The 27981-nt window shown below is 42.7% G+C and overlaps 1 protein-coding gene across 4 annotated transcripts; it reads right to left on the bottom strand.

The window, feature by feature from the left end:
- Nucleotides 1–41: 41 nt before the first annotated feature.
- On the bottom strand, nt 42–27352 carry myh14 (myosin, heavy chain 14, non-muscle). 4 transcript variants are annotated; one of them, XM_068324750.1, is made up of 45 exons: nt 27220–27352; nt 23427–23604; nt 21795–22001; nt 20577–20733; nt 19471–19498; nt 17568–17682; nt 17092–17139; nt 15750–15842; nt 15576–15639; nt 15000–15098; nt 14719–14862; nt 14404–14618; nt 14172–14324; nt 13741–13914; nt 13314–13487; nt 13107–13221; nt 12793–12861; nt 11750–11946; nt 11512–11633; nt 11324–11393; nt 11083–11243; nt 10841–10949; nt 10202–10333; nt 9901–10107; nt 9632–9769; nt 9348–9471; nt 9072–9243; nt 8773–8985; nt 8495–8639; nt 8202–8408; nt 7970–8074; nt 7704–7856; nt 7349–7597; nt 7143–7256; nt 6968–7066; nt 6666–6878; nt 6413–6574; nt 6199–6327; nt 6026–6114; nt 5827–5950; nt 5533–5741; nt 4704–4812; nt 4119–4291; nt 3913–3936; nt 42–3154 (listed from the first exon to the last, which is right to left on the bottom strand). In XM_068324750.1, the coding sequence occupies exons 2-45, from the start codon at nt 23589–23591 to the stop codon at nt 2956–2958; spliced, it is 6168 nt and encodes a 2055-aa protein (XP_068180851.1). In that variant the 5' UTR covers nt 23592–23604; nt 27220–27352; the 3' UTR covers nt 42–2955. The 4 variants fall into 4 exon arrangements, with proteins under 4 accessions (XP_068180851.1, XP_068180854.1, XP_068180853.1 ...); XM_068324753.1 differs by lacking the exon at nt 12793–12861; XM_068324752.1 differs by lacking the exon at nt 17092–17139.
- Between the last annotated feature and the right edge of the window lie 629 nt (nt 27353–27981).

The following is a 27981-nucleotide window of genomic DNA, read 5'->3' as shown; positions in this document are numbered from 1 at the left end:
GCCAGCTTGGAATCTCAAAGAAACACACAGACGCACAAAGATCAAAACCAACGGCATGTTTTAAGTTAACCCCAGTCAGATGTTTTAAAATTACAAGCATCATTAACAAAAAAGGCTAAAACAATAAAACACATTTTTCCAAAATGTTTCAAGTTCCACAGTAGCAATAAACAGAGTCAAAATTTACACCTTGAGGAGCATCAGCCTGATCTCGTGCTACAGATGAGCAGATATGATCGGTCGTCATTCCAGCAGTTCAGCCCACACGTCCTCAGATTTTGATCTATCCAGGCATGAACAAAACTGCCGTGTTTAGACACTGATATAACATTCTGGGATCATGACATTTAAGGTAACAGTTCAATTGTGGCCACACACACTGCTAGCTCATTTGGCTTAATGTTACATTGACCTCTTTCAGATAATTACGGCCAGACAAAGCAGACACGATGCACTGACAATGTCTGGCTATGTTTATTTCCACTGGTCACTGTAAAGTGCAGCATTTCAAAAGAATCTTACAAAATAATGTGCCAAACAATACCCTTTGCATATTGCTAAAATAAAAACATTGTACGCAAAGAAATAAAACCCTTTATTGGGGTGTAAAACATATGTCGTCGGAAGTCAGACCCTCTCTTGACCCTCTCTTACTCTTTCTTCACCTTTTACAGTGAACCATAGTGAACCTGGCATGATGAAAAGAAAAGCTCCAACATGGATACACACATGGCGCTGATCCATTAAGTTAGAGCTTCAGTTGTTTGTTTGTTTTTATTAGAATATTTTTGTTAATTTCAAAGGCAGGAAGAGCAACCAGTGAATACAAGAAGTTGATTACTTTACTGATTACTGTACCAGTCAATGATGGTGCACCTGCATGATTTCAAACATCTAAACATAAAAGTTATGTTAGTTACATCGAAATGGAAAGTGCCAGTGACATTCTTTATAATATGAAGGAATAATTTTACAATTCTATAAACTGATTTTGTTTTTGTGAATTAAATCTGTAAAATGTCTGTAAATTAAAAATGTAAGTTTATATACTACTTAAATTATTCTGATAATGTTTTGTGTGTGTATATGTCAAAACTTAGACATCACACTAATTTCTAATTTCCCAGACAGTCTTCCTTATTTTTATCGCAACAAAGAAGGAGGTGAAGGTCAAACTAACAATAAATAAAACAAGCCGAGGAACATGGAGATGTTTAAAAGAAAATGACACCAAAAAGATTTGACCAAACTGTTGTGTCACAACGTAGCCACCAGGTTCCTGTCTGACAAATGACATTTTGAGTTGATAGCCAGAGCAGACGAGATCTATTTTTTTCTTCTTATTTGCATAATAAAAATGTATTTGTCATTCATTCACTGCCGTCATTGTAACTCGTTAATCTAATACTATTAGTTTCTGAAAATGCTCTGAATCTAGTGTTCATTAATTCTACTTTCTATTGCGCAGGAACTGTGAGAAGAGTTTTTTGTACTTGGAAAATTCCAGTAGAGTCACTGGAGGACAAAAGAATATCTCACCAGCCTCAGATCCTGTCAGCTATTCTATTCTACTGCTACTTTACTACAATTTTAAATCCCTTTTTCTCATCCATATGCCAACCGTTTGGTTAACCACAGAAAAAGCTTCGTTTGATCAATAATGTACAGTTACTCAGTAAAAAGCAAAATTACAATGTACATGTCTGTCAAATAAAAATATGATGGTTTTATCATTCTAACACAAGACAAAACAGATCAATTAATGCAGTTTTTCCACAGGTAGGTTCTAGTTATGTTGCTGTGTCAGAATGTCAAACCAGAAAACTATTGGTCCTCCATGCAAGTTCATCTGAGGCCTAATGATGTGACACTGACTGGAACTGCAAGTTCTGAAACATCATGGCCAGCAGGAGAAGAAATAAACAGACTGATTTCCCCCACCAGCTGGAGTGCAGAAAGTAACCAGTGATCAATAACTTAGGTTCACATTAGATATAAATAAGAAAGACTTAAATATCAGAGTCCATATGTTCAAACTGTAGCTACTCTATTACCTACTACCTACTACTTTGTTCAACAACATACTGTTTCTAGACTACAGAAGCATGATTTACTATTTAACACAGCTGTAATGCAGCTTTACCTCGCACAGGTCACTTTTTAAGATCAGTGATTTGTGTCCCAATTTAAACAAATTAAATGACAATGAGATCAATTTATCACAGAATTAAGGAGAAACCATTTCTGTTAAGGGTTTGATTACATGACATTACTAATAGCCATTTCTTTTCTTATCGGTTTGCTGGATTATTCTAAGTGTCTCATTTTCCTTTTTTTGATTGACATAAAAATGTCAGAAATCACATTTTCTTTTAAAACATGCTTGTAAAAAAGATGAACTGCTAGTTTCATGTATGCATTTGACTTGTCTTCTTACAGAAACTACTTTATGCAGATTGTCTTCACACCTTTTAGAAGTACTTCCACCCTGCAGCAGCCCTTTGTGAAATCTGATTGTACATCCTCATCAAAGGGTGAAACATGGCTTAGTGCTAAAATACTTCCCAATGTAAAAGACATTACCACCGTAGAGTATCTGCCCTGGAGTCACTGTACAGCATCATGAAATTGATTGATAATAATTCCTTTTACTCCAAGAATTCTTGCTTTAGATTCTCAGGATTGCATTGCAGAGATTTAGAATTCTACAGTCTGTTGGTTTTATGTCACAGGTTGTTATAAAATCAATTCTAGTCGCCTTTTTGTAAAATCCTACTTCTACACTTTCTATTTTTCAATTAGGTTCAGTTAGTTATAGGGCTGGTGTATACTTCCTAAAGTTTGTTATACTACACGCACGTATATGAAGTAGGCATATGTAACTGTGCGTTTGTTTGTATGTGTGTGTGTGTGTGTGTGTGTGTGTGTGTGTGTGTGTGACATGTGTGACTGAATCTATGTGTGCGGCACTGTGTTGTTGACACTGTAGGATGGCGGAGGCTCCAGGCTGAGTTCGGAGGAAGGTGTCGGGGTCCTTGGTAGTCCGGGGGAGGGCGTTGGTGACGCAGGGGGCTCCTCCGAGTCCGAGTTCTCCAGAGAGAGGTCGTCAACCAGCGCTCTGCGTCCACGCATCATCAGGGGTAACGGAGTCCGCCTGGACAGAAGGATAGAGAGTTACAGCGAGACAGAGTGTAGAGGTGTAACACGCTAAGTTTAACTCACGGTTTTTAGTAACACTTGAGTTTGAATTATTATTTTTTTATCGGCATAAAACCCTTTTTAGACTTATTAGTACCCAGATGTTATTAGTCCATGAAGAAGAGTCTTCATTATTTTGAAAGTGAAACAGAACAGAAAGTTAAATTACATGGTACAATTTATTTTCTCTGACTGCAATGATTTTAATTCCAATTTTTTTTCTTTCTTTCTAAAAATCAAGGAATGTTTTTTTAGTACTCTGTCATAAAACAGAAGAAACAGTTTTTTGGAGTCCAGAGTGAGGCCCAACCAGACCTTAAGAAAAACGCCCTGCTGATTATAAAGATGTTGGTGTAGTTTCACTCTTCATTCAGGTCATGGTAATCCTTGAAGGTTGAATCTGGGCAACTTCTATTTAGAGTTTGAAAAACAGAGAAGTCCAGTTGGTACAGATTCAGCCCTCAAGGATTATTATTCAAGACAGAAAAAAGAGAACATTTTCACATTTGAAAAACTGGAGCAACAAATATCTGTTTGCATTTTTTTACTTGGTAAATACCTGATAATTTATGATTCCAATCCATTTTCTCCAAAATGACTTAAGTAACAAGAGAGTCATAAACATAAAAATGCACATTAGGCTTTTACCATTCTACACAGACACATCTATATAATAAAAACATGACACACACACACACACACACAGTGACCTACTTATCTGCTCTCCACTCAGGGACGCTGGATGATGGTTTTACGAAGACGGATGGACAGTTTGTCAGTGTTAGATGGACACAATTGGATGCAAAAAAAAAAAAAACCAGAACAAAAATAATACAAAGTTAATGAGGAAAAATAAAGAAAACAACCAAAAATGAGCATTCACAGAACATGCAGGCACACGTCTACCCCCGTGTGGCTACCTGAGTTGGTTGCGGAGAGACGAGATCTCTCTGGTCATGGTCTGACCGCTGTCAGTCAGCTCTTCCAGCTCCCGCTGCAGCTTCCTCCTCTGGGCGTTGGAGCGAGAGTTCTCCTCCTCCACCTCCTCCAGCTGCCTCTTTAGCTGCTTCAGTCGGATCATGGACTTATCCAACTGGCGGAGTAGGAAGGGAGGAGGGAAGAGGACGGGAAGAGTGGAACACGAAGAGAGAACAGATGTATAAAACGAGATTAGTCGTGGAGAGGAGAAGTGATACGGATCAGGAGTCAGATTAAACCTGGTAGATTAGCACAGATGGTGTTTTAGGCGGAGTCAGTCTGTCTGCTGTGGTGGAAGGGTTTATTTTTTGGATTGGAATGTGTTGCACCTTCCCAACAGGGAGAGAAAAACTATGACTGAACTTGTAGATCATTCCAACTTAGAATGATCTTTTACCACTGTCTTTGTACCCTGAGACAGAATTAGAACAATAAAGTTGACTCCCATTAAATGATTATTTAATGCTTTGCAATTCTGCACATCCGCTTGTGGTTTATTTTTGCTGATTAGTGGGTAATTTTCAAACCTGTTCTCTGTACTGGTCTGCATGTCGTCTCTCATCCTCTGCTTGCAACATCACCTCCTTCAGTTTCTTCTCTGTCTTCCGCACCAGCTTGTTGGCAAGGGTTCGTTCCCTGAGAGATAAAAAGCATTTTATTTTTGGATGGGTAAAAGTATTATCAGCTTGGCTCTTTTAATTACAGGTGTTAAGACTGTTTGCCTTCCTTCCGTCTCACTAATACAAATATCACTCCTAAGTGACTCCACCTGAAGGTGCCAAGTGGGTCTGGTTGATTTTGACCCGACTAAAATTTATTGGCCCTGTATGTAATTCATTGTTGCTACTGATCTACAAAAAAACCACCTTTGCTGATCGAACAGATATCCTATGACTGAGGCAAAAATGCTATGTTTCATCACATTTGCAGACTTCCTTCCTTGCATTCCAACCCTAACCCAGAAGTTACAGCGACAGACAATGAACTGGAAACAGGTTTTTCTGGTTTGTCGCAATTACAAAACTCAACAAATGACAAAACAAAACGTGGAAACCACATATATTCATTAAGATCTCAGGTGTTTAGACTCATGTTTCATGATGTGGTTTGTGCCCCCCCCCCCCCAAAAAAAAAACCCAAGACAGTCGTGGTTGATTTGAGCCTAAATCCACCTTAACTCACTATAATGCTATTTGTTTTAAATACATAATCTATATAACGTGACTTCTTGGTTAAAGTTGTACATTTTGGTTGTTAAGATCTAAAATAACCCAGGGTAAATCCTACCAATTAAAAAAAAACCAGAAGCACATTTGAAGCACATATCTCTACTTTTTTGTGTGTTTTTCCTCTCACTGTCTCTCCTGCTCCAGCTGCTCCTCCATCGACTCTATCTTGGCCTCCAGGGCGGCGACGCTGAGCCTGTGTTTGCCCCGCACTGCTCCCTCCATCTCCCCCAGCCGGGTCTTCAGCTCCTTGTTCTGCCTCTCTAGCTGCTCCCGAGCCACCTCCGCTTTCTGAGCGAGGGCCCTTTCTCCCTGCAACTGCACCGTCATCGTCTCCACCTGGACCGCAAGCAGAGCGGTAAAAACAATGTGAGCCAAGAAGCTCCTTCTGTGTGTTGAAATGTGAGGGAATGTTGTTCCGTACCTGTAGTGTCATCTTCCTTTGTCGTTCTGCTAGCAGCTCTGAGTTGCTCTGCTCCTCCTCCAGCTCCTCTTCCAACTGACTGACCCGTGACTCCAGCCTCCTCCTCTCTTCACCCATTGCCATCCTGGACAAACACAGCATTTTAGTGACAGTCGCCTTACCGACGACAGCAGTAGGACAGCAGTAAAGTCATACTAACTTTCCAGTGTTGCTGTTGACCATCTCGTCGGCCAGCTCATCTCTCTCCTGCTGAGCCTGTCTCCTCTGCCTATCTGATACAGACAGCTCCTACAGATGGATGCAGACCGGGTTTAAAAGAACGCATGACACTTTGAACACCTTCTATGCTTTTTTTCAAAGAAGTTCCCAAACCTCCGTCAGCTGCAGGACTTCCGCTTCCAGCGTTTGGATCTTCTTTTCACTTTCTTTCGAGTGTACAACAACTTCATCTCGTGACAGTTTAGACTCATCTAACTCACGCAGAACCTCCTTCATTTGACCCTGTAAATTCAATTTTTTTTAAAATACAGGCAAATGAAAAGTCCAGAAAATGTATTTTTATGTATGAAACGGGTTTCTGTTCTACCTGCAGTCTCCGCAGCTGCTTCACCATCTCCTCTTTTCCGCGGCTGACTGTCTCCACTTGAGTCTCAGCCTCCTGCAGCTCTGCTTCCAGTTGTTTCTTGGATGACACGGCCTGAGACCGCTGACTCTTCTCCTCCTCCAGCTGTATTTCTAACTCTCTCGTCTGGCACAGGAAGGACACAATAATCATTAAAAGTGAAGAAGAAGAAAACAAGAACATTAAAATGAAATAAAACCTCTGTAATGTCCTCTACCTGTTTGCTGAGTGCCCTCCTCTTCTCCTCTCCCTTCTCCTCACTGCTGCTTATTTCCCGTTCAAACTGCGCCTTCAGCGCCTGCAGGGTGACCTCCAGCCTCAGTCTTGCATTCTCTGCTTCTGACAGCTCCTCCTCCAGCTCCTCTGTGTGAACTCGCAGGTTCTGGGCTTCTGTTTCTAAGGCCCTTCGGGTCCGCTCCAGCTCATGGACCTAACGCAACAGCAGATAGGAGGCGCTGAGTCACAGAGAAACTGAGACAGAGGAATTGCAAAGCGGTCCCAGGTGGAGGGTTCTCTCACGTTCTTGCCGACATCATCCTGCTGGTTCACAAGCTGTTCCATTTCCAGACGGAGCTGCTTGTTGGACCTCTCCAGCTCTTCCCTCTGGTCCTGGGCCTCCTACACATGCAAAGATTAAACAGCATGATGAGCAGATTGAGTACGACAATCTTGCTGACTGTGTTTGTTAGGTTACCTGAAGGGCCCGGGAGAGCGCCAGGTATTTGGTCTCCTTCTCTCTGCTGTCTGCTTCTGCTCTGTCCCTGTCTTCTGCCAGCCGGGTGCTCACTGCCTTCTCCTCCGCCAGACACTAAGGTGATGAAGAAGATGAAATGTAGATGTTACAGCAAGACATGCTTTCTCCAATTATTCTGCATGCAACCAGAATGATGAAGTTTGGACCTGGTCGAACTTCTTCTGCCTCTTCTCCAGCGCGATGCAGTTTTGTCGTTCTCTCTGCAGGGCAAGTGTCATGTCCTCTATCTCCTCCCTGAGTCGCTCCCTTTGTCTCTCCACTCTCTCCTTCTCCTCCTCCCTCTGCCGCTCCCTCTGGACGGCGCTGTCCAAATCTCTCTGGAGTTTCCTGCGTATCTCCTCTCCTGATTCCACCGCGGTGTTCACCTCGTCTGACTGCTTACGGAGTTCTGACAGCTGCAGAGGTGGAGCGTAGAGAAACATTTTAACATACATGAAAGAACTCATATTGAGTTCAAAGAGATGAGACGGCAAATACAGCCTGCAGAAGTCTCTGCTCTACCTGCTGGGTGAGAGTCTGGATCTGCCGGGTCAACTCTGTCGCTCTCTCTTCCTCGTCCTCCAGTCTTTCCATCAGTCCATTCTTCTCCTCTTCTAGACTTCGCAACCTTGAGCCGAGAGCCATCTTTTGCCGGGTTTCCTCCTGCAGTGATTCCTGAGAAAGAAGAAAGAATTGATCGTCAATGCAATGAGACTTTTTTCCTAAGTCAAGTGGCGGAAGCTTTATGTCACATCCAACCAAACCCTGGTGTGTGTGGAATACGTTACCTTAGCATCACTAAGCTGACTCTCCAAACTGCTGACTTCTTTTGAGAGACGAAGGGATTTGGTGTCACTGGATGACAAATTGCCAGAGAGGTTTTCAATCTCACACTGAAGAAAAAAAAGGACAAGAGAAGATAAAGGTAAATTCATCAAAACAAACACAAGAAAATCAGAACCCGAAGGAACATTTGACTAATAAACACTTCAACGTGAATTCATTGGTTTTCATTGGCACCTGTAGCTTGTGCACTCGCTCTTCCCTCTCCTCCCTCTCTCGATCCCCCTGTGCCAAGCGAGCGCTGAGCTCCTGCAGCTGACTCTCGGCCCTCTTGCGACCTCGATCGCTCTCTGTGCGTCCCGCTTGGAGGCTCCTCAGTTCAGACATCAGATTCTGCCTCTCTTCCTCCAGCGACGTCTTGGCTTTCTCAAGGGACTGACGTGCCTGAAAGCGAATTGGGACTTGCGATCAGCGCTCGTGCAGGGACGCTTACACATACTTCTTTTTGAAAGTCTGTCTGCTCCTCTTACTCTCTTGTTATTGTCAAGCTGCTCCTGGAGGCCATCTATGGCGGTGCTGTGTTTAACTCGGAGCTCCGACAGCTGGGCCTCATGGCGCCGAGTCTCCTCCTCCACGCACCTCTGGAGGTCGTGTAACTCTGCTTCGCGACGAGACCTGAACAGATGGAGAAACTTATTCTGACATCTTTAATAACTTCTTTACAGTCTTGACCACATACTGCAAATTTACCAATTTCAACATCTATATTTCATTATACTTTATGTCATTTTGTCTTGTCATTTTCTACCTTAGCTCCTGCTGTGCAGCTGTGGTGTCCAGAGTGTCCTCCAGCTCAGTCCTCAAAGCTTCCAACTCCTCGCTCAGGTCTCTCCTCTGTTTCTCTGCCCTTTCCCTCATCCCTCGTTCATTCTCCACTTCCTCTTTCAGCTCAGACACCTGGGACATGGCCTCCCTCAGCGCCCTCTGAGCTTCGGAACGACGTGCTCCTTCTTCCTCCAACCTGACAGAAAACAAAGAGAGAATAAGGATTTTGAGGGAGCAGTGCTGTAAAACATCTAATATTCTCTGTATGTCCCCGTGTCTCACCGGCCCTGCAGGATAGTGATATCCTTCTCCTTCTGAGACAGACTGCCTCTCAAGTCAGTAGTCAACATGCTCAGGTCAGACAGCTGCTCCTGGGCCTCCACTGACTCGTTCTCCATCCTCCTTTTCAGTTTCTCCTGCTCAAGGCGACCTTGCTCCTCACGCTTCAGTCGCTCTGCAAACAATCGATTTCAGCAGATACATTTTTTAATCATTAAATGTTTTCATGGATTACGGAACATGGTTATGTTGACTGTGGAACGGCATTTGCACAGCTACCTTCTAGGTCGGCGATGACGGCCTCCTGTTTGTTCTTGAGTTTGTTCAGACTTTTGCTTTTCTCCTCCTCTTCAGTGAGCTGATCAGTGACTTCACTCAGACGATCCTCAAACTGCTTCTTCTCCTGTTCATAGACATAAACTCGTATTGAAAAACCCCTGCATGCATAAAGCCAGTTTTGCTTTATAAACATACGTAAGTGCATGCTGAATGTTTGAGCTGCTGTCAGAACAGCGACTGAGAACACAGGAGACTATAAAGTGTTTTATGTATCGGATGCTCGCCTTGCTCAGACGGTCTCTCTGCTCCACTGCGTTCAGCAGGTCAGTTTCCAGACTCTTCACTTTGGTCTCCAAGGTAACCTTCTCCAGTAGGAGGCGCTGTCTGGCACTCTCCTCTTCTTCTAATTGCTCCTCCAAATCCTGACAAGGACAGAGGATTTAATAACATGCAGTGGAAAGATTTCATGTAAAAAAAATTGATTCTGTTTTTAAAATAAAACAAATCCAGAAGAATCTACAAGCATACTTTTAGAGAGTGTGCGTGTAAATACCTGTACATTCTGCTGCATCCTCTTCTTCTCATTAGTCAGCTGCACACCTCTGTCCTCCTCTTCCTCCAGTCGAGCCTCCAGCTCAGCCAGCACTTCCTCCAGCTCCTGTTTACGACTCGCCAACCGGGCCCTCATCTCTTCTGCCTCCGCAAACAGCTCTGCCTCCGCCTGCAGCTGGTCAGCCAGAACTGCCTTCTCCTCCAACAGCTAGAATGTGATCCAGCAGAGGGAGGGATGAAGAAATCACTGGCTCACAGCAGAAAGGAGGACGAGCAGCAGAACTGGGGGGAGGTCTGTTTACCTGGGCATGCTTCCTGTCCAGTTCTGAGTAGTTCTGCTCCACATGAGTCAGACTATCCTTGGCCTTCTGGAGCTGGGCTTCCCTCGCCTGGATCTCCTCATCCTGCCGGGTCACCTGAAGCAGGGGCTTCACCTTTTTTTGCCACAGAACACAGAAAACACATGAAACACTTCTGCAATGTGGCTCCTTCATGTCCAATATTCTATATGAAGACTTTCACAAGTGAATCCACCAGTGTGTACAGAGACACACCCTTTTCAGGTTTCAATCGTCTACTTGTTCATTACTTTCCTTAAGAGACGCTTGTTCTATTGTATTTCAGATCAAAAAAGGATCAGAAGTCAGCTTAAAGGATATTCCATTCTTGCATTACACATGATTTAATATCCTGTAGTACAATTTCCTTTATCAAGGGTTTAAAGACACTAATAAGTGCATTTTTTATAATTAATAATCTTACATGGAGTGTTATCATACCTACATCAACAAGTACTGTTCTTTTTTATATTTTTCTTTCACAGCCTTTTTCTTTACAAGTAAACGGAAAAACACAATGTCACATCCCTCTCTGTGGTTGATTGAAGACTGGATGACGGTACACTTATCATCTCTATGTTCATACAGGTGAGTGTATAATACCTTAGTGAACAGTCGCCACCACTGCCAGTTCCTGAGTTTGAGATAAGCGGCACAGTTTCGCTGCATCACTCTCAGAGCACTCAGCTGCTGCTGCTTCTTCGTAAAGGCCCTGAAACAAGATGAACATCAAGAGATTGCTGTAAGACTGATGACTCAGCTTAATTCAAGTCAATCACACACACAAAAACATTTCATCCCACTTCTGTCCCACTGATCATTCTAGTTTTCGGATGTCCTCTTACTTGCGTGCGAGGTAGCCTCTGGAGATGCTCTGGAAGCGAATGATGGTGTCGGTGATCTTCAGGTCTCTTTCTTCCTCCAGGTGAGCTAGGACCCCCGCCCTGAAGAAGACTTTACTCTGACCCACTCTGAACAGGTTGTGATCCAGTTCCAGTGCTCTGATCTGAAAAGTGTGCAGTAAACAGCTGTCGGACCTGAACTGTTGTACAGCTGTGATTTTTTCAGGCATTAATAATGACTCACCATAAGTTCTGATGCCTGTTTGCCGTCCATGAAGGCACGAGGTATCGCGTTAGGAGTGAGGATCTCGTATCTGAATGACAAACGTGACTTTGTTAGTGTGTGTTTGAGCACTAGAACATTGTAAATGGATCATTTACTGAAGTGAGATGGACTAATGGTTAAAGCAGTCTCCTCTCACTCAAACCTACCTCTGCCTGAACTCTTGGAAGGGGATGCGGTTGGGGAAGCCTTGTCTGCAAATGCGGATCCCCTCCAGAACTCCATTACATCTCAGCTGATCCAGAACCAGGTGGGGGGACAGCTTACCGGACTGAGAGAGACAGACAGGGACATGCAGATGAGTGAAAGGAATAAAAAGTTCACTTAAATGTCAGCTTTCAACTCAAATGTACCCCCCGTGTCTTCCCCCCTGTCCTCAGATCTTACCCTCTTCTCATGATTGGGGATGATGCAGCGCAGAAAGTTGGGGTTGGTGTTTCTCAGTGTGGCCATCAACTTAGTGAGAGACTCCTTGTAAAGTTGACCCACAGTTCTGAACATTCCCTTCTTCGTCTTCAATCCCGCTGCTCCGAATGGGACCGGCCCGCTGTCTGACACCTGGTCCAGGCCCACGATCCTGTCCACTGGACGAGAGCACACAGCAGGGTCAACGGCTTCTTTCAGACTGAAACCACAGCACTATCCCTTCACAAGTAGCACTATGGAGATTCTAGAAAGATGAACTCAGATGGAAAATGATTTGTAGCTCATGAGCGATGCGATCTTGTGGGTATCTACACACCTATACTAGAAATTGGAGTCCAGTGCAGCTGTGATGCAGATTTTGTAGCCTAATCTGAGCCTGCAGGGTTGAACGTTTGTCTGTCTTTCAGCGCAAAAGAATGAAATTCTGCCGATTTATTCTGTTCCAGATTTGACAGCGTTATTAAATGACTTGATGTATAAATTAGTAACAAAACTACCAATTCCACAGTTAACACAATATCACATCAAACTAATATTACACCAATGGTAATGGGGTTGTAAGCCAATATGCTGCATCTTGGGAACTCTTGCAAGGTCACAGCTTTACCAGCACACAGCCGGTTTTATGCAAACTGATCCAGTTGTTGAATGACTTGTGCAACTCACAAAGAACATGCAGCTACTGCAAAACTCTCTACAAAAAGAATGGAACTACTTATCTACAAATGGAAAAAGCAACATCACACAGGTAAAGCACCGCCACTAAAAGCAAAAACTTGGTGAAAGAGTGAATGAATAAATTAAAAGCAAAGTGACAACATGACAAGGAAACGAACAATACGCAACAGTTTTTGACAGAATAGGACAAATATCAACAAAAGGAGGAATTTAAAAAAAAAAACACAGAAGGCGTAAAAACTGAGTTGACGGGTAAAAAGACGTTACACGAGCAGAGTTAGGGATGAGGGGGTGAGACCGTGATACACAGGAGGAGAGAAACCTACTGTCGGAGCCATTGGCCTGCAATGTGGCATAGGAGTCAAAGAAGTAGACACGAGGAAGAGTTTGAATGTCTGACGACAAGATGGAAGGAAAGAAATGAAAGCCAAGTAAATAGAAAGGGAGGAGAAAAGAACAGAAGGAAGGCAAACACAGGAGAGAACAAGAAGGGAGAAAGAGAGAGAATAAGAGCAGATAGAGAAAATAGTTTCGTGACAGGAGGAGAGAAGAAAGAAAAACAATCAATTTTAGACATTTTTAATGAAATATGTGCATTAAAGTGTCACTGAATGTGAGTGAAGGAGGAGATCAGTCTCACCTTCCTTCCACAGCTCCGACACAAAGTGATCAGACGACTGGTGGAGAAGAGATGCCACGTTATCGTTCAGGGGGTCCATGTTCTTCACCAGCCAATCATCTGCTTTATAGTCAACCTGAGACAGAACAGGAGACAAGGGCCATTTTTGACTTGATCATTTTACGGAATGAAGATGGCAGACTTCACACGAGTAAAAAGTGGGGATACCTTTCCGGCATAATGAATGATGGAGAAGTCTGCTTCCCTCCGCGGCTGCTTTGACCGGAAGAATTTTGGATGGCTGCCTTGCTCTGCAGACAACTTCTCTACAAACGAGCGGTCGGTCGCTCGGGGAAACCAGCACTCTTCATCCAGCAGGGCCAAAACACCGGGTGGGTGTGTCTAACAGAGATAGGGGTAAAAACAACCTTTACTGAGGAACTGAAGCGCGATCAGGAGTCAAGGAAGAGTCTGTGCTCTGGCATGTCTCCTGTGTGGGTGTGCCAGTGTGAACAGGTTCAACAGGGCTACGGGCTCTCACACAATGTCACATGAATGGTTCTATTGAACTACAATCATCAAGCAATATTCATTATTTGTATGTAAAATAAATATACTGACAAAAAAAAAAAGAAGCACAGAAAATGACAAGTACTGGTTTTTCAATGAGGTCGATGCAGGGCTGTAAATCCAGGCCGAAGTCGATGAAGTTCCATTCAATTCCTTCCCGCTGGTACTCCTCCTGCTCTAGGATGAACATGGTGTGGTTGAACAGCTGCTGCAGCTTCTCATTGGTGTAGTTGATGCACAGCTGCTCAAAGGAGTTCAGCTGCAGAGGAATGCAAAGCAAACATTCATTAAATAACTCATTAAATCATTCACTGTATTTTAATCAGTGGAGAAACACACACACACACACACACACACACACACACACGTTTGAAGGCTCAAAATCCTTTATCATAATCATCAAAGCAATCAACAAAATTATTTCAGACCAAACACAGGGTAAAGTAAAAAAACCTTACATTAAAAATCAGCAAATTGGCTATTTCACTTTCACAAACCATGTCTACATGAACAAACCTGGAAGATCTCAAATCCAGCAATATCCAGGATTCCTATGAAAGAGGCTCCCTGCCTCTGTCTGCGGTCCAGAGCTCGGTTCACCCTGTGAACCAGCCATCTGAACAGGCGCTCATACGTGGCCTTTGCTAAGGCCTCAACAGCAAAGTCAGCCTGGAGGGAGAAGAATGTTGTGTTAAGGCACAGCCTTCAGGGGAGGATGTGTCAGTTCAAAGTGTGTCTGAAGCTGTACCTGCTCTTTCGTCTGGGCCTTTTGTACATACTCTCGACCCACTTTGATCCTGGGGGTCAGGATGGCCCGAGTGAATTCCAGCACATTGATGCCCAGCAAATGACACAGTTTCTGAGCAGCCGTGTTATCAGGCATCGAGGCCTGGTCCTGACTCTTCTCCTTCATGAAGATAATGTTCCCAAACTGGAGCACAGCAGAGACCACCTTCAGCATGGCTGAGGAGCAGGCAGAACGCGAGAGGGAAGGTTATTCATACCAGGAATTAAACCAATCAAGAAATAAATTACTGACTTGCATCTTTATCTCCTCTCTTACACATTGACTCCTCTTTGGTAAAACCCATTATAGCCATGGAATCCATGGTCTGGGTGAAGTTCTCTGAATCGCTCTGACCAGGAAGAGGGATGGAGCCTCTGGTGAGGAAGCGGTACTCATCAGCCGTTCCTAAGAGCAAGTCCGCTAATAATGAGAAGAAAAAGGGACGAGACAAAACAGCAGATTTGGGTTAAAAACCGATTTACTACAGGATACTGCAGTGGAGATAACAAAGAGTACACTATACAGTATTTCGTCATTATGGTTGGTATGTGTCCCACCTCTTGTCTCCTCTGAGGTGCCACACAACATCTGGTAAAAGATGTGGAACGTCCTCTCATCTATGGCCTGACGGGTGGCTCGAGACTTTTCAAGGAGGTCTGGGTGTATTTCATCAAGGACATTAAAACCAAAACCAGTTTTATCACCTTTAGTCCTGATTCTTTTGAAATCATAACGTACATATCATATAAATATATATGTTAAAAGATGCACATTTATATAAAATAGAGCAAAGTGATTGAAGTTTTTCACATTTACTGCATGTGACAAAAATTAAAAAGAGATCAAATAAAATGTGTAAATATTAAAAACATTTGGAGTTACAAGAAGAAATCCTTAACTGAGAAAAAAAACACTCACAGAACGAGTCTAAATTCAATTTGCTATAATGGAAAAAAAACATTCCAATTTGCAAAAAAGGGATCTCTTGAGTATTTGGTTTTTGTGTGTAAGTCATAGCGGTGATGCGGTTAGTCATCCCTTTGACTTTTCACAACAAAAGCATTGCTCACAAAACGAGGACATGTTCTTGCTTAATAATCCTGCAGATGAGTCATCTTTGTGGAAAAGGATACACGTCTCAATATTGGCACCCACAATGTACCCGGCCACGTCGAAATTGATGCGAATGAATTTACCCTGAAGAAAACACATACCTATGTAAACGGCGTGTAAATGATCCAGTGATGATACTGGCCACATAATGAATAATAATAATCTGTTTGTCTAAAGTATTAGTCAGCTCTTACAAATCTAGAGGAGTTGTCGTTCTTGACTGTCTTTGCATTTCCGAAGGCCTCCAGGATGGGGTTGGCCTGCAGCAGCTGTCTCTCCAGCTCTCCCTGAGACACACAGGATACGCCCGATCAGCATCACAAACAACACACTCAATAAAAAAAAAGATGAAAAACAAACTAGTACTGTTATGTTCTGATGTATTTGAAGTAACTATGATCTGGTATACAAAACAGAGATTGCACGACTCATCCTCGCATCCACAATGCACACAATTCCCTGACCTCGGAACAGATGATTCTCAACATCAAGAGGAGTAGTAGACCTCATTATTCAAGCAATAATAAGGCCATCAATCTCATGTCAAATGAAGTTTTTTAGAATTTAATTAACTACGTTATTGAAAGGATCTGCACCTCTAGAAACCAACTAACACGAGTCAGTGGAGAATCATCGCTGCAGAAGAGACGCTGCAGCTCTGACGTCACACACAGGACACAATGGTGGATTCTAAGCTGCAATATTTTACTGCTGGTGTCGCATTGGCAGTGCAGCAGCTGTTTGATGCAACATCAGCAGCCGGTGATGGGGAACCGCTTTGGCTACATGAGGTGGTTGTACAATAAAACAGGTTCAGGAATGCCAGTCAGCCAAAGGCGAGATTCACACACACAGAGCAAGAGGGCAACATTTTTTCTAGCAGCATGACACTCAGAAAACTATGTATACACCACACGCACAAAGACACACAACTACCTGTGTGCACAGGCTTGTTTGCTGAACACACACACACACACACACACACAGCGGACTCCATTGATAGTCACACCCATTCACACTCATTCATTCAACATTTACAAAATACACACAAGACCAAAAAAACCCCAATTATACAGCAGACATGCCTCACGGTTCTACAGGTAAGCGAAAAAAACCTGTGAGGTTATAAAGTCACGGCGACGGAAAGCAAATCATCAGCGGGATGAAAGCAGGATGAACCGGAGTGGCAGAGAAGACTCATATCAGCTCTGTAGAGCTAAAATAAATAAAAAACCTAAACTCCCAACAAATGAACCCAAAGTTGTCTGAATAATTTCATACTCACATAGTGCACATTCTGATGAAATGTGAGAAAAAAAAAGGACAAATGGGTAACAAAGAAATAAAGAAACAAAAATGACAAATAAGACAACGATAACAACAACAGCAAATAAAAGCCTAATCAAGTATGCTATGTGAAGCCAGCAGACGTTAAAGGTTACGCTGTTGGTTAGTCAGCATCATTAAAGAGTTCATTACGGAGAGAAAAGGACAGGACAACAGGACAGAGGAGACAGCAGGATGCAGTGAACTCACCCTGTTCACCAGAGTGCTGCCCCTTGTTAAGGACTTAGATCCATCCGTCTGAACGTGCAGGAAAGAGAGAAGGACAACGCAGAGAGGAGAGAATGAGAGGAAACGAGTGCAGGAGGAAAGGAAGATGCTGAGGAAATGTAGAAATAGAAAAGACTGAATAACAGAGGAGAGCTACTCAGAAGCGAGCTAAGACCAAACAAACAGGGAACTCCTTTATAGTCATAATAACATCACTCAGCATGAATTCAGGAGTCAAATGATCTGATTGAGGAGAGTCAAAGGTGGAATGTGTGCACCACTGCTTTCTCTTCTATTTCTTTTCCTTACCTTCATGATCATTTCTATAACGCACCCTTTGTCTTCCTCATCTTTCCTGCCCTTCACCTCCCCCACCATTATTAAAGTTCATTGAGGGCTCCTCCTCTCATTACACGATGCATTTTTCAGCTGCCATTTGTGATATTTCGGTGACATACCTGCACCACTTCCTTGTTCCTACCCAGAGTGGCACCCTTGTGGGACGAGGCAACGTGAGCCAAATACTGGATAACTTTCTTGGTGTTTTCTGTTTTTCCAGCTCCAGACTCGCCTCTGGAACACACACATATACCAGAAAACGTTTACAAAATAGTCGATAAGAGCAGTCAAATCTGAATGGTATAGCATAGTATGTATTTTAAAAAGGAAAAATACACAAGGACAAGTTGCCAAACACACATTCATCATATCAGTAAACAGAGTCAATGCTGTGCATGGGAGACAGCACAAAAAAGAAAGCAGGTGCGTTGGGATTGTTGCTTTTGGATGAGAGAGAGAACCAAAATGGAGTAAAAATAGCAACTGGAAAAGATCTAAAAGAAGCAAGATGGATTCCAAAGTGGGTTCCTTGACAATGGCAGGAAAAAGTCTGGCAGGAATAAGTGATGACAGGGAGATGGATGGCAGGGAGGGGAAGCACGTAGGTTGACCAACCGGGGGTGCAAACAGACATGGGGATGGATTTTTAATTAAAGACCTGACTATGCTTTTTCAGTTCTGACCCATTAGACATGCTCTTTCAGCAGCAACCAATGAAATGTATGCAGGGCATAATGGATATTGATTAAATATGATTTAAGAAGGTTTCACAGTGGAAATGCACGTAGCTAAAATGCATCATGAGCTGCATAAACATTTCTGGTTGCAGCACAGCAGAAGGATTCCCTAAACGTTCATTTATCAATAGAATTAACACAAATGAAGACAAAATAAATCTATGGAGGATGTACAGGTAGTCTTCAGCCTACAAACACAATCGGTTCTGAATTGTTCGTATGTTATTTAATACATTTTAATCTATAATAGCCATTTGAGGTCATTTAAATAACATTACTACTCTAAATACAAAAGTACTATTCCCTAAGACTGACTAGAAACAATTACAGGACATAATTTTTTTAATTTATTTATTTTAATTAGCTGTATTGTCCCCAGTAGAGGAAATTATCATTCCATTCTACACATTCCATGCGTATATATATGACTACATGCCCGTAACACACACACATGCACGCGTGCATGCACACTCGCACGCACACACACACACACGCAGGCATGCAGGCAATGGGGAGGTAGGGTGGTGTCGTATCATAATGTAACTTTAACATCTCTACCTCTGCTGGGTGAATTTTATCCTCAGGGTGTGTGGAGGCTAAGCCGAGCTTTAATCTACTGAGGTATTCCACCACACTGATGTGAATGACGCGCTACGGTGTTCCTTGTAAACTAAAGTCTGACACGCCACTTTTGTTTTCTTACAGGAAGCTTCTAGTCTACATTGCTGGCACTAACTTTCAACCTGACCTGAATTGTCTTTAGTCTCGATGTTGGTGAACGTCTCCATGAATATTAAGACATTCTGGGTTCACTCAGAAGTTCACAGAGTTGTGGATAAAAGAAACAAAAACCCCGCAGATGAAGCACCAAAAGGAACGCCAAAAAGGCCATGTGAAGTCTGACTTCAGAGCAAACTGTTCACTTAGTCTGATATTTGCTGAGTTATTTTGAAATTAAATGTGAAATCTTAATATGTGGGTGTTAATGTTACGCTGCTCTGGGGGTGGGGGCAGTAGAAAGTGAAACTACAGCTGTCAGATATGGCGGTGCGCTGTTGTTCGTATCTATGAATATTCGTAAGTTGAATGTTTGTGTATGAAGACCACCTGTACAAATATCCAATTTGTGTAATCATGTTTGTGATTACATACATATGTGTACGAGGGAATACACACAAATGAGTCGCATAACAGACACATAAAAGTGGAAACACAAACATTCCGTGTCAAACTAAAAATTCAACACCAATCACACACAGACACACTGAAGCTGGTCACTACTCACGTGCAAAGGATCGCCTGATCTTCTCTGTCTGTCAGGAAAACAGATAAACAGGCCATGAGACAGACAGACATTTAAAAAAATCTTAATTCCACCCTCTTAACCTATGTGCTGTCATCAACAGTTTTCTCATTGTTAAACACATGTTTTAGCAAGTCGCTGACAGGTGAAACACCAGATCACTCCCCGCTCCCAACGTCTGTGCAGGTTGACACACGATTCTTCATAAAGTGAGGAATGTATTTATGCCATTGTTCATATCATGTTTCAATAAAACCCCAACCTTAGCCAACAAAGCATGTAGTACCCCTGACACTTCCAGTATGTATGAAGGTAATACATGTTAAATGTGTACAGACGGACTCTTGATTCTTGACATTTCATTCATTAATCAGCGCTGAGTCACCGGCTCGACTGGTCCCTCCAGGCTACCAAAACACAAAAGCTGGCAGGTGGGAAACAGGTGGACACCGTTTCTGAGTTCACTTGTAGTTGGCTTGGTATTTTACTCTTACTGCTATACACACACACACACACACACACATACACACAGACACTCAGTCTCAAAGAATTCATACAGGTCCTACAGGTTTAATGACTATAGCAACAGACCAGCAATCCACCCTGAGGGGGATGCGGGGTGGTAAACACGCTAAGAGCCTCATCTGTTCTGTCCTGTATATCTCAGGACACCCTGAGGCAGAGACGTTACTCAATCAACCCCAACTGCTGTGAAATGCTCAGAATTCTCTTGAAGTAAAAGTAAAGCAAAAATCCATCTCGAAGGTGTTGTTCTTACAATTAAAATACTGTCATGTGGTTGTAATTATAATAACATTTATATATTCCCTGAATCAGTGTGTCAATAGTGTTGCCACACCTGTAAATATTGCATTAAAAAATATCGTTTTCTTTGTTTGTTTTCACTTTTCAGGCATTTGATAACAGCCATCAGTTGAGAATACGCCACACCTTCAAGCAGCATTCAAGAAACTGGCTCCATGAGCACAGATCACAGACACAATTCAGAGCCACGTTCCAGGCCTGCTGAGCTGACAGCGCGCGCGTGTGTGTGTGTGTCAGAGTTAGCTGAGGATAACGTGAAGTACCTTGTAGCATGCTGCGATAGGCCGCCTCTGATATGGCATAGATGTGCGGGGGCAACTCGTGGCGTTTCTTGCCACGGTACATGTCCACAATGGACTCGGTGTAGATCGGCATGTTCTTATAAGGGTTAACCACCACACAGAAGAGCCCCGAATATGTCTGGAAAACACACACAGAGCAGGGTCAGTTACATAACCGTGTCCTTATAGGGTGATCCAAGGAGACGTGTATTTCACAAACAGAAAAAATCATTTGTGGCCTCATTTTTCTGCCGGTACTGTCTGATAACTTTCTATATTTAATACCATCACTCTTTGAAAGTGCTCCAGTCGAGTGGTTTGAACTGGATTCAAGGATTGGCCAGTGACTATGGCTGGTTTCACTTCTCCAGTGTGACAGCCACATGAGTGAACTATTGTTATGAAGGAGAAGTAGAGAAGTAGAATGAAAGTACACCTTAGATGACTAGTACACAAGTGAACATCTTCCACTGTACTACGCCAAAGCAAACCATCAAACTTCCTTTTCCATTCTGATGGTCTACATGAAACTACATAGAGCTTCAGATGTATAAAACATTAACATAAAAACCACAGAATCATGACTGCTATAAGAACAACTTAACAGAATAAACAAAGCACACACCTCACTGCAGATGTCTTTAGGCATGTACCAGTCATATCAAGTCATTCAGATTATTTTTTAAAAATTGGGCTCATATAAATGCATCATTACAAAATATTCCAAATTAGAAACAGAATAAATGTGCCTCATTAATTTTGCCTTATAGAAATTATTTTTTCCACTCGTAAGGGAAGCTTCAAATATTAAGAGTCTGTCAAATTTCAATCTGTTCGTCAAAGATTTTTTTTTTACCTGCACACATAAGTTTCCTGTGTTTGTCAGTTTCAGTCCACTTACATCTCTGTGACTTCCATTCCTGCAGTATCTGCTCAAATATTTTCTGCAGGGGAAACTTGAGATGCCTCCAACTGCCACCACACACGTGAAAAACTTTGTAAACTGACTCTTCACCCCTCTTACCACCCTGTATCAGTTACACAGGACATACCAGAGGAGGTAACATGTGACATTACATGTAAGACCACTTTACAAACCCTTGATCCTGCATTGCATCTTGATGCGCATTATTGTAGAACCGTATCCCATACATGTTTCATTTGTTGTACGTGTTGAATTTATTTGTTTTGCAAACTCACATAGATCAAACCGGAATAGTATCTTTCTCTCAGGTTGTGCAACACTGAGGCTTCGTTGAGGCAGGTTAGGTCGGCCATGTCTTCCACCTTGCTGAAGCGTGGGGGATTCATGCGCTGCACTTCCTCCCTGGACAGAGTGACCCGCCGCTGGCTGTCAGTCATCTCAACTTCAACCTCATCGCCGCGCTCCTCCCGGATGCTGGCGGACTAGAGGCAAAGAGAGAGGGAAGTTTAAAAATGATGTTGCAGCAGATGAAGCGAGAGAGCTCTAGTCAGTGCAACATTACAGACTTTGAACCTTACGTTAGGTAAGGCACCACAATAAACATCACCTTTGCAGCTACCAGCAAAGATTTCACAATCAGATACCAAACACGCAACACCTTCCTCAGCAAATCCATCTCAGAATATCACGAATCAAAATTGATCTTTTGAAAACCTTAATGTGAACTACAATCACTGTTTGGCAGCATCTTGTAAGTCTTTCATGCACTTCCTTTGAAGCACCGATAATAAAGAAGTCATTACTAATTCTAATAAAGGAAACATCGGTTAAAAACAAAACAGGAAATAACGGCAGCTAACTGTTGTATAGAAAGTAGAAAATCAAATCACACACTTTGGTTTGGAAACTTAGATATAAGTTATCTAAGTCAGATATAACTTAGATATGCTCCACAGTGGGACCAGATGGTCTGCATTTAAAAAGAAGAAACGATAGAAAATATATGAGCTACATGTGATTCAGCTCCACAGTGTGACCGGTCATTGTTTTCGACAGCAGACGAGAATAGATGGTGACAGAACGAGGAAGACAGAAACTCTCTTGTCACCACGCTGGTCTTGTGCTTCTGGGGAGAGGAAGTCGTGACGCCGCCTCGACCAGGTCAGAGGGTTCTGCTCTGCTTTATTCTTTTTTTTTTGGTTCTATTTGACATTCACAACACACAAAATATATTCATGCCTGACTTTGTGTATATTAGTCACAGATTGAAATACATGCTCAGATTATAAAACTGTACTAGAGTGTGTGTCTCTGTGTAGTACTATATGAATGTGTATATCTGTTGTGTGTATGTCTATCCAAATATGTTATGCTCAGATCTTGAAATGAAGTCAGTGTCTCTACAATGGCCTCTTTAGCAGCAGAGGGCAGAGGGAAAGTATTGTTCTGTTCTCCGAACTCTACAAACCAGTCCAGCGGCGAGAGGGAGATATTTCACATCCCACGTTATCTGCCAAAGAAGGCTTGTATGGAGGGACCGATGAAGAAAATGGAACAAATTGGTATTAAGTTGAGAGTCTGCTGACCGTCACGAGGTCTCCATGTGTAAGAAAGCATCACACGGTACATCACAACATCTGACAGGGTAATATCATGGAAAACAGGACATTTTAATGGGGATTAGAAAAAAGTGTACACATAAAGATGCACACACCTTCCGCTCCTTCGACTCACCTGTCTGACACACCTTGACTCACAGCCCACAGAGCAGGAATGTGAGCATAGACCCCATTTAACCACAAAATAAACCAACTTGAACTCTTCACATCCAGTGTGAATTGAATGAGATGTTGGTGCTTGATGGAAACATAAAGAGATTTTCTTCTGTGAGGACAACACCGGCTTACCTCAAAGCCATGCTTCTCTGATGGCACCCACACCAGCCTCTTAGCTGCCCAGTCGGCCTGGCTGGCAGCAGAGAACATCGAATTGGAGGTGGGAGAAGCTGGTCCCACCCCCGACGACAGGAAGCGTGTGACATCATTGGCACCGCCTCCTGTTGGCCTCGACATGGTTCTACTGGCACTGGGTGAGTGAGAAAGAGGAGAGAGAAAGTGGTAGGCAGAAATAAGTGGGACGATAAGTAGTCGGGTTGTTTTGAGACTTTTTTTTTGTCAACGAGCGCCTTGCGTCTCGTGATCGGGTTAAAACAGTGACGCTGATGTGATTCTGTGACGTGGTATATGCACGCATGGACAAAAAAGAAGTAGTGACATCAAAGTAACTTGAAAGTAATCAGGGTTGGCCTAGTTCAAAGACATGACAAATCAAGGAGAAGGGACAAAGCAAGACAAGGAGATTCACTGGCTGGAGGTGTGGAGAGATGGATGGTGGAGGAAAAGCGGGATGCATCAATCGACTGGGTAAACTGACATGACAGCGGAAAGGGGAGGGATGGCAAGCACGAGAGAAAAAAATGGTGTAGCGGTGAAGAGAGGATGAAGGAATCTAGTCGTGGTTAACTCGATTGAGATCCACACTGAGAAAGACTGAAGTTAAAATGTTGATTAGCCTCAGGAGACAGAATCCTACGAAAGACGAGGTGACAGCTGCTAGAAGTGGTTAGTACTTTGAAGCAAGGGATACTCTCCCGTCACAGTGAGAGTGGTAGTAAGACAGACTGTTTCTATGTTTCCCTCTGACAGCACATAAATAATGTGATTCAGTGAGAAATGCTCCCCTGGTGGAGGAGAATTTGTCACTCCAAAACTTTACTTTTAAGGTAGACAGAAATGACACTGTTTCAGACAGTCAGTCAGTCAACCAACTGTCTGTGAAACAGCAATGTTTTAATAGTGATCAATAGTTTAAGGAATTGAATGAGAAAAGCTGACTGCACCCATCTTGTTCAGTAAGTTCCTGACAGCGCCCTGTCTGCAGCCCTGCCTTAATCATACTTAAAATTCAGACTTAAGCAACCACACCTTTAACATCCTAACAAATATCTACATGCATATGATGATGAGGACATGTGGACGGCTTAAAATTGACACAGAAAAACCCCATTTTAAAATATCACCATGATTTCTAGGATAGACATTTACCAACTTACTATGACCGAACAATGAATTGACACAAAGATCTGTAGGAGAAATTATAATAAAGCGAAGCAACATCAATGAGAAGTATTTCAGTTACATAGAGACGAGACATGTCATCTCATAGACAGATTCCTAAAGGACTTTAATAACAGTGCTGTTACCAAGAGCCTTTTCTGAGTCGATACGAACACAAATTTTCACATGAGAACCAAAATAGACTTACAACTTAGGAATGAAACCCTTCAAGAAGCCCAGCTGGAAATCAGAATGATGCTTAACAACTGTTGACAGATCAACATTCAGCTTGAAGGGTGAAGCAGGGATATTCAACGACTGTGTCAAAATCACTTACAGTCAGATTTAAGTTTCATGTATGAATAAGGTGACACAAGATTGTCTTAAACAACTGCTGGGTGTGAAACTCTCTTGAGTCATAGCAAATGTCAGCTTTGGTCTAACAAGTTGACTATTGTACCTATCTGTGTATTGTATGGGTTAACCGTTTCCGTGCCTGAGACAGGTATGTCATCTGGCTTGATTCTTGCAGTTCATTTCAACCTAATGTTTTTTCTGCTGTCTGTTTCATGAAATGGTCTGGTGTGCCGCCCTGCCTTTGACATACTAAAGATTCAGGGTGTGGCGTTAATGTCTAAACAAAAGCACCGGTACCACCCAGTTCGTCAGTATAGGAATAATATTAGCTTCCTCTCTGTACCTGTTATTAAAGAATGATTAAACACATAAAATAACTTAAACTAAATCTATCTATCTATCTATCTATCTATCTATCTATCTATCTATCTATCTATCTATCTATCTATCTATCTATCTATCTATCTATCTATCTATCTATCTATTTATCTATCTATCTATCTATCTATCTATGAGTTTAAATGATAGACGTTTATGTTTCTGGACAACAATAAAAGTTCAAGACATTAAAGTCCAATCCAGAAGAATATCCGTATGCACACATAGGATTGAATTTTTTCCTCTTACCATCATGTTATGTCACAGCCTTTGTGTTATTAATGAAGACATCATTTGCTCTTACCTATAGCCTGGTCCCAACTACCCAATAGCACAATGACACACCTTCATCGTTAGCCAATCATCATGCTGCTGTCTTTTTCATGTACTTTTCGGTGTCCCTGTAGTTCATTCACGCTGACGTTATAACCAGCAACATATTCTCCAACTTCAGCATCAGCTTCATCATTCCCAGTAGAGTCATTGGCCACCACCACTAGTGACTGGGCTCGATGGGGGGGGGGGGTTACTTTGCTGCTCAGGACAGATGCCTCTCAATCACAATCTGTAATGAGAGTCTAAGTGCTAAAGGTTCTCTGACAGCTTTACCTACACGGGCAATACTTCATCAATTCATAGTTTGTTTGGTGTTTAATAAGTTTTGACATCTGTGTGTGTATGTGTGTTTGCTAATGCTAACCCTAACCCCCCCACACACCCCCCCACACACACAACACCATCCCTACCCATAATCTAAGAATTTGCCTACAGTCACACACAAAAAAACGCATAAATACCAAGAAAATACCAAGAATATGACAAAAGAATGTTCCGATTCTCTGTTTTGTGAACCCATTATGTCTAAGGTGTTCTTGTGTTCCTGGAGGAGCTCTGACAGTACTGTGCTGTAGAATGCTCTGAGGTCTAATCGGTGTTCATGATTCCTCTAAAGTAGTGGTCACACACCACACACAACACACACACACACACACACACACACACTGGACACTCTGGACTGACCATTGTCCTGTAGCAGCTGGAATTGCAGGCTGTCTTCCATAGCAACAACCTCAACACTAAACAGCACACACACACACACACACACACACACACACACACACACACACACACACACACACACACACACACACACACACACACACACACACACACACAATACCTTCTGAGTTTCTACTGAGGTCATTCACTGCGGGGGTCTTGGGTTGTAATGTGTGTGTAATGAATGTGTGGGTGCACGCACGTAGTTGTGCGTGTGCCGATCGGGTGGTGGCGTGGGGGGGCTGGATACGCCCTATTCTGTGGTTTATTACATTGTGCCATTTGTGCACATTAGGCGACAGAGAAATGTGACATCAAGACCCTGGCTATAATGCGGCTGTAGGAAGGCAGAGCTGCGACATGACCCTTATGAATGAGGCAGCCACCTTTGAGAGCGCAAGAAAATGACTGAAGCAACCACACCTTTAACATAAGACATGAACAATCACATGGGTCTCAGCCTTTAGCTGACTCTGAACCGCATGGATATATGGGAGCCATGGCGGTATATTATTATTATTTTATTACAGAAGACCTTGTGATTAAATAGGTCGAAATCCCATATATGGGTTTTGAACAGTTTTCCTCAAACCGACCCAAATTCGTCTCGATGCAAGCCTCTCTATATAAGATAAAACCAGTATAAACACCAGCTACAATTCAATGTTAGACGATAATTACCGCGTTTATACCAACCTAGCGAGAGCAGCAAGCTCAACTGAAATATGATACATTCGGGATATTACTATTTCCAAGTTGGATTAAGGGTAAAGACAATTTAATCTCTCACCTTCAGTTTCCGCTCTGAGTCGTGTCTAAGGCTGTGGTGCGAGACAGAACAGGGTGAGGTTGTTTCTTTGGTTATTTTCTAGCCAGATAGGTGTGTAGCCTCCCGCGTATGCGGCTTTAATCATTGCACCGCTCCGCTCCAGCCGCACTCAAATTTCTCTCTGAGAATAAACTAGACCGGGAGCACTGAGGGAACAGCGACAGCTTCAGTCATGGGCGGGACTTTCTGATTACACACCAATCAAAAATCGTAAAACTAATTGTAGTCCCGCCTTAGAATGACATCACTCCAATGAAATTCTACAAGAAAGCGTTAGACCCACCTCATGAGTACGATGGGGATATTCCGCCCTAGTACTGGCATGAATTTAACGCATTGACCAATGATATTCATGTTAGCACTCGAACCTCCACTATCAGCCAGTTAAAACGAAGAAATTAGTGATTGACATGGCGAGAAAGCCAATCGAAGCAATACAGCAGGTGTCCGTGCGGCATTCTCACTCTAAAGTAGGGAGATTTGCTGGTCCTTTGTTTTCCTCACTGTGCCGACGAAGTGTCTGCAGACACTGACCTGGGATCGGATTAGTTGGATTCTTCATCCAAACACAGCCAACATTTCGCTTGGAATGATCTGACTCCAGGTGCCTAATTCAGATGGTCAGGGAAAATCCACAATGAATTCACTGTGAAAAGATTACAGACACCACAGCATGCTCTTTTTCTTAAAAATAGAAGAACTGCAGTTAGAAGCTGACCCAAG

This window comes from Antennarius striatus, chromosome 9 (genome assembly GCF_040054535.1).
Source record: "Antennarius striatus isolate MH-2024 chromosome 9, ASM4005453v1, whole genome shotgun sequence".
NCBI lineage: Eukaryota > Metazoa > Chordata > Actinopteri > Lophiiformes > Antennariidae > Antennarius > Antennarius striatus.
Note: the sequence above shows the minus strand (reverse complement) of the source record. Positions and strands in the feature narration are given on the sequence as shown.

Excerpts from the sequence above, each read along its gene's own strand:
- myh14 (XM_068324750.1), bottom strand. The coding sequence starts at position 23,591 with ATGTCGAGGCCAACAGGAGGCGGTGCCAATGATGTCACACGCTTCCTG. Across the intron at positions 20,734-21,794 it reads ACTATTCCGGTTTGATCTAT|ACATATTCGGGGCTCTTCTG; the intron begins GTGAGTTTGCAA and ends TGTGTTTTCCAG. Across the intron at positions 8,986-9,071 it reads ATCACTATCCTGCAGGGCCG|GTTGGAGGAAGAAGGAGCAC; the intron begins GTGAGACACGGG and ends GTTTTCTGTCAG.